Source organism: Ascaphus truei, chromosome 3 (genome assembly GCF_040206685.1).
Source record: "Ascaphus truei isolate aAscTru1 chromosome 3, aAscTru1.hap1, whole genome shotgun sequence".
Taxonomy (NCBI): Eukaryota; Metazoa; Chordata; class Amphibia; order Anura; family Ascaphidae; genus Ascaphus; species Ascaphus truei.
The window spans coordinates 418,407,004-418,414,503 of NC_134485.1; the positions used below are offsets into that span (position 1 = coordinate 418,407,004).

Consider the following 7,500-nt stretch of genomic DNA (forward strand, 5'->3'; position numbering starts at 1 on the left):
CTAAAAAGAACATGGCGGCATGGCTTAGGTTTGCAAAGTTGCATCTGAACAAACCACAAAACTTCTGGAACAATGTCCTTTGGACAGACGAGACCAAAGTGGAGATGTTTGGTCATAATGCACAGCGCCACGTTTGGCGAAAACCAAACACACCATATCAGCACAAACACCTCATACCAACTGTCAAGCATGGTGGTGGAGGGGTGATGATTTGGGCTTGTTTTGCAGCCACAGGACCTGTGAACCTTGCGGTCATTGAGTCGACCATAAACTCCTCTGTATACCAAAGTATTCTAGAGTCAAATGTGAGGCCATCTGTCCGACAGCTAAAGCTTGGCCGAAATTGGGTCATGCAACAGGACAATGATCCCAAGCACACCAGCAAATCTACAACAGAATGTCTGAAAAAGAAAAGAATCAAGGTGTTGCAATGGCCCAGTCAAAGTCCAGACCTCAACCCGATTGAAATGCTGTGGCTGGGCTCTAAGAGAGCTGTGCATAAACAAATGCCCACAAACCTTAATGAACTGAAGCAACGTTGTAAAGAAGAGTGGGCAAAAATTCCTCCACAACGATATGAGAGACTGATAAAGTCATACAGAAAACGATTACTTCAAGTTATTGCGGCTAAAGGTGGTTCTACAAGCTATTGAATCATAAGGTGTACTTAGTTTTTCACACATGGCTTCTCCATTTTGGCTTTATTTTTGTTAAATAAATCATGACGGTGTAATATGTAATGTGTTGTTGTTCATCTGAGGTTGTATTTACCTAATTTTAAGACCTGCTAAGGAACAGATGATTGTTATTATGTCCTTATAAGACAAATTAGATTTATTTAAATATATATAGGCACTGTACCGTGTATCTGTGTTAAGGGATGTAGCACTGAGCTCTGTCTGTGTTTCATGTTCTGTCTCTGGTTTTAAATAGATTTATTTACATTAGAAAAGAGGCGTCTAAGAGGGCATATGATAACTATATACTAATATATTCTAGGACAGTACAGGGAGCTTTCAAAAGAACTATTCATCCCAAGGGCAGTACAAAGGACTCGGGGGCATCCCTAAGAAAGGGTTCTTTACCGTAAGGGCAGTTAAAAACGTCCTCAATTTTAGCTTCCTAAATCTCACAGATATTTGGTGGTTTATAGCATATACTTACAAACATTTTCTTTGTACTTTTACCTCCACTGCTAATTTCTATCCACAAGGTCTCTACATTTTCATCATTCCCTTCATAAACATCTTCCCTTATAATAGGTTTTAGATCCGGTTTAACATATAAGCATACTCCACCTCCCCTTCTATTTGTTCGATCCGTCCGAAAAAGGGAATAACCCTCTAAATTAACTGTCCAGTCATGAGTTTCATCCCACCATGTTTCAGTAATGCCTATGATATCATACTGCTCCTTTGCAGCTATTAATTCAAGCTCCCCCATTTTATCTGTCAGGCTTCTTGCATTAGCAAGCATGCATTTCAGGTTTTTTTCAGCCTGTACTATTATCTTATATGCTCCTTCCTTTCTGCGCCAATTTGGTTTAGTCTTTAGAAGTTTTCTAGTATTATCTGTATTTACTATGGGTGTCTCACTGCTTGTCAAACTTGCACTTGCCCCCATTCTACCTCCATTCCACCTTGTTTCCTCTTCTATTCAATTTAGTTAGTTATCTGTTTCATTCCCCTCCACCCTCCATCCTAGTTTAAAATCTCCTCCAACTTTTTTAACATTCTTTCCCCTAGCACAGAAGATCCCTCTTCATTGAGGTGCAATCTGTCCCTAGCATAAAGATGGCACCTCTCATTACCCATGGAGACTGTGATGGCAGATACAATAGATTTGTTCAAAAAAAAAGGTTGGACATCTTCTTTTTTTAGATAGGAAAGGTATACAGGGATATACCAAATAAATATACATGGAAAGGATGTTGATCCAGGGATTAATCCGATTGCCAATTCTTGGAGTCAGGAAGGAATTTATTTTTCCCCTTATGAGATATCATTGGATGATCTGACACTGGGGTTTTTTGTTTGTCTTCCTCTGGATCAATAAGTAAGTATAGATATAGGATAAAGTATCTGTTGTCTAAATTTAGTGTAGGTTGAGCTTGATGGACGCCTGTCTCTTTTCAACCTCATCTACTGTGTAACTATGTAACCAGTCACAGCCACTCGTCCACCATATAGAACACATTATACATGACTGGCCTGAGATCATGCGATTGCTCTAACACCCTCCCCCCAATGATCATATAGGCCCTCGCCCAATTAGACCCCTCGCTCTTGCTGTTGTCTTTGTGGACCTGGCTACTTTGAAAGAACCATCTGTGTGGCAGTGAGGTTAGAATTGGGCTTGTTTTACAAATAATTCTGATTGTGCCTGACCAGTCCCAGATGCCCCGTTCCCAGTCCATGCCACAAGGTAATGTGGGGCACGACTTGGGGAGGCATCGCAGCGATTTACACCTGTGCCACCCCCGCACTCGGTACCTGCAGTGCGTTTTGGCGCCTTTTTAAATGTCTTCCACCGAACCAAGTCACGCACCTGGGACTTGTCGGGCTTTATTAGAGAAACGTTAAAACAAGCACGTCTCTTAGCATCTGCCACGTACTCCTCCACCCTAATTTTCCACTCGTCCCAGACGTGTAGACGATATATTTTTCAAGCTGTGTAAAGAAATATAACTTTCTAAATACATTCCTACAGTATGTGTAGATGTTTGGACACACACATTATGTGGAACAGGCAGTGTCACCTGTGCGAGTTACTCGGCTAAAAGTGAGCTCCCTGCCCGCAAGGACCGATATTTCCCTCTCAGCTGCTCACGCCTCCTCCCTTCACCCCGTCTCACTCTTCCAGTTCTCCTGTGCGTCTCCCAGTCACAGCAGCGCAGAGAACGTGCACGAGGTGTGGGTGTGTAACAGCGACGGCTACGTGGGGCAGGTCTGCCTGCTCAGCATCAGGAACGAGCCCACCGTGGAAGCCTGCATCGCGGTGTGCTCTGCCAGGATCCTCTGCATCGCGTCCGTGCCAGGCCTGAAGAGGAGCTACAGGTATGCAGCGCAGTGGGGCACAGTGGGTGGCAGGGCACAGCAGGGAGGGGAGAAAGGGAGCAGCCCCCACATTGCATCATACATTGCACATGGAAATATGTACACTGCAGCTCCTCTGTGCCATTGTGGCTTTATTTCGATCTAAGATAGTAGGGCGGCATCTCAACACATACCTGCCAAGTAAGTCCATTTCAGCCGTGAGATAGTGATTCAGCCCTGGGTTTGTATTCCCATTGGTATGATAGAGTAAGACAGGGGTCATCAACTCCGGTCCTCAAGAACCACCAGCAGGTCCGGTTTTAGGGATATCCCTGCTTCAGCACAGGTGGCTCAGTCAGAATGAATGAATGAAACGCAGGACTGAATCTCTGAACTTTGCAGTAACATGCTGCTTTTAGTAAGGGTAATTAGCAGCTCAGTGCTGCAAAAAACACCCCCACCCCGTCCCCCAAAAGTAACATTACCATTTATCGGAGCAGCTATATGGGACAGTAGAAACCACCTATATGTTCTGTAAGTCCCAGTTTTCCTGACCGTTTGTACCCCTCTGTTTTCTAACTACGATCCCGTAGCATTCTGGGATTTATAGGCGTGTCCCGTGTGAAGACAATGACCGGGGTTCGGATCCCGGGGTCGGCTCCTTGTGAAGTCGCTTTATTCATCTTAATGTGCCGCGGGCATCACAATTAGATTCAAAGGAACTGAATGAGCACTACTGCCAAAATAAATGCAACACATACATAATGAACCTATATAGTATAGGTGGTGCTCCCTGGAGACAATAACTACACTGTAAACATGGGAGGTAAAGTTGTAGGTCCCATAGAGCAGGGCCTACTAGGACCCAGAAATGCCCCGTTTTTGGAGTCCTCGTACGCCCTGCTCTATGGGACCTACCAACTTGATCTCTCTTGTTTACATCACAATTAGATTGTAAGCTCTACAGGGCAGGGACTCTGTGTGCCTTCAAAATGATATGTGCTGCAGTGTTTACACCGTCCGTGCTCTGTTAGAAAAATATATTATTATTAATATTATTATAATGAAAAGCATTACTGCAGCTCTGAGAATACTTTGTGGTAGGATTCAAGATGAAACCAAGCTGTTTGGAAAAGATGGTTACTTGACTACTATGATGTAAATTATAGGGAGGGAGGTGGTTTGAAGAGTTGCAAATATGATGGAGACTTTCCAGTAGCACCCCGGTGTATAAATAATTTACTGGAGAGAGTCATATTTTGTTCCAGGGAAATGGGATTATGCAGAACCTGCTGGGAAGTTGGAGAGTGGAAGGTGTGGGAGGCAGGATAAATACTCCCCAGCTGTAACAATGGTGGAGGAGTGGATTCTAACTGCGATGCCTTGAGATAGCTGGCGTAGGCCATGAAGGAATGTGCTGTATAGGACAGAAAGTCAGGGGTAGGGTCCCACCATGAAAGGTTCCAAGCGAATATCAGAGCTGGGAGTCACAGACACAAGACACCATGTTCAAAGGCGCCCATGTTCTTCTTTATGGAATACAACAAAGGAGTCTATCTTTGTGTAGCCGTTCTCTGGGGATGTGGCAGCTCTGTGTCCCAGGCTCCCAGGGTAGCAGCTCTTTTTTTTCTGCTTCCCTTGGACATGGTTGATTTATGTATCAAGCTATCGGTAGTGTCTGTGATGTTTGTTAGCATCTGCTCCAGATGTAAGGATTTTCTTTATAACGTTTTGCTGCGGGGGGGGGGGGTGGTCTGTTTGGCTGTAAAAGAGTTGCCGAAGCTCAGACATTGCAAGTGATAGAAAGATAAGAAGACGTCTGTATCACGTGTGGGCCGAATAAGTTCTCACCTAAACTCACCTGTTTTTTTTTCTATTTCACCTAAATCACTTGCTAATATCACCAGGAACAATTGAAGGAAACCCGTCTTGATACACTGATGGTGTCAGATCCATAACGTGTATTTATTAGCGAAACGGTTATTGTTGAAGTTGATAAGTACAGATGCAGCCAGATTAATCCCTGCACTTGCTGCAGATGAACCGCAGCCCAAGTGCGGCCTTATCACAGCCAAGTGCAGCGCAGGGGGGAATGTCCCATCCGGATTAGGACAGCGGGGGTTCCCGCTTCTGAGTGGGACTCCTTATGAGCAAATAATCTACTGAGTTTTGGCTGTGGGGAAGCTGCGACCCGGCTGTGGTCAGGCTGCATTTCAGCTGCAGTTTCTTTGGGGCAAACTGCTAAATGTATGTTACTCAGGGTTGCCACCACTCCAGGCTTGACCCGGAGACTACGGGTTTCGGCCACGTATCTCCGGGCTACGGGTCTACCTGGTAAATCTCCGGATGGCGGCGGCATCCTCCCGGCATCTCCCCATGCAAATCCCGCCAACATGGCTGCGCTATGTCAGATGGCGCCGCGTTGCCATGACAACGAGCCGCTCCGTGATGTTGCGGCTTCACGTTGCCGTGGCATCACGTGACAGCGCGGCGCCATAAGTCGTCCCGTTGTCATGGCTACTTGACGAGACACGCAGTGTCTCGTTGTCACGGATTTGCAGGGGAGGATGCCGGGAGATGCGGTAAGAGAAATAAATATATAAAGAAGATAAATGTAAAAATCATCGTTATCTCCGGTTTAGCCTTCAATAGAAGGTGGCAACCCTGGTGTGACTGCAGCTGCAGCCTGTTTATTTCCACGGTGGAAACCTACTCGTTCGGCGGATCCTTTCCTTACTCTGGTTGGGTTTTTTGATTGCACCTTTCTCCCACTCCTGGCAAGTCGTCTGTTCTTCAAATGCCAATTTGCTCCTGGATAACAAGGGAGGTTACGAGGTGACACTGACAGGTTCCTGCAGAAGTGTTAATACAAAGCAGCACTCAGATAGGGGAGAACAATGCTCTACAACAGATCAAGAGATCACATGTGCAGTGATATATATATATATATATATATATATATATATATATATATATATATCACTTTGTATTGTAGTATCACAATGCCTGTGTTTTCCCCAGAAACATTTAGGAAGAGATTACATTATGTAAAGTATAGAAGACGTTATTGTGCATGGCGTGGTGGTTTTGGCGTCTGAGAACAAAAAAACTCACTAAACCCCAACGTTTCATCCTTTTCAACCATTTCTTATTACTTCTAACATCCTGCATAAAACCCTAGACATTTTAAACTATTTGTAATATTGGCTTTCAATTGGGGATATTAATTGCATGCTTTGGCGCCAGTATGATACGCTGGCGCACTGCGTCCTGGTATTCCCAGGCTAGGCGATGGTGAACCCGGAGCTGAACTCATGCTGCGTCTTGCTTTAGTTTTCTTGGAGGAGCACTCTCTGACTTGCAAAGGTAAATCTCTTTTATACCTTGCCACTACGCGCACAGGGGCGCTCAGCTCCCGTCCCCACCAGGTCCAGTCCTCGGGTTTTCAGGATATCCCAGCTTCAAGTACAGGTGGCTCAATCAGAGGCTCAAAGACTGAGCCGATTGAGCCACCTGTGCTGGAGCAGGGACTGGTTGAGCCCCCTGTGCTGAAGCTGGGATATCCTGAAAACCTGACCTGTTGGGGGGTGCTGAGGACTGAGCACCCCTGCATTAGCAGATCACCTGGAAGTAGGTGGGTGTGGAACTTAAAGCATTAGAAGGTGGTGCCCATCCTTTCATAAATACCAATCCACTTCCATGTATCATGGCGCTCGCCCAGTACTTATGAGAAGGAAGAAAAAAACATATAGAAATTAACCAAATACTTTGGCACATTGGATGTGTATTGGTTTTTTTTTTTTTTAGTTAACTGCTATTTTTTTTAAGTCACTTTCCCAGTAGCGCTGTAGTTGAGACAAATAAATATATACATTATAATACTATGGGTCTAGGTTTTGAGCTTGGTAAGAGGGTGTACTGTATATCTAAGCTTACCCAATATAAACCAAACTTACATGGTTTTATTTTATAGTTTACTGGAGTGTGACCAAAAAACACAAGTTCAACGCACATCCAAATTCCGTAAAACCCAACATTTCACCATTAGTACTCACTTCTTAACGCTGCAGACCAAGCAATATCCTACATGGGTATTTCTTTAAATAAATCAGTTCTGTACTATGAGAAAATACTTGTAGCATTTAAAAAAATAAACAATTTTAAAGACATTTTTAATGTATTCTAATGTAAAAGGCATTTTTGTTCCTATAGCAACCATATACAAAGTCACATCCCCTTCCCCTTCTGAAACAGCATCACTTTTTTGAGCTCTGCCCTCTCTAGCAGTGAACCAATTGAATCCAGTGCCTGCCTGGTCACATGATCTTCCCCACAGAACTTTGGCTTTGCAGCAGAAGATTACCCAAGATGCATTTAGTGAACCCCCAGCTGAATTTCAGCCATCGATTACAGGAGAACGGATCGATCAGCAGCTTAGCTAATCACGTGTCAATGTGCAGATTGT

At 44.4% G+C, this 7,500-nt stretch overlaps 1 protein-coding gene across 1 annotated transcript in view; it reads left to right on the top strand.

Annotated features, from left to right (window-relative positions):
• ARHGEF17 (Rho guanine nucleotide exchange factor 17) overlaps positions 1–7,500 on the top strand; it is a 360,267-nt gene that overhangs the window by 328,246 nt on the left and 24,521 nt on the right. Inside the window, exon 14 of the mRNA XM_075592723.1 lies at positions 2,863–3,056. Coding sequence (XP_075448838.1) covers positions 2,863–3,056 — 194 coding nt within the window. The remainder of the gene's footprint in view (positions 1–2,862; positions 3,057–7,500) is intronic.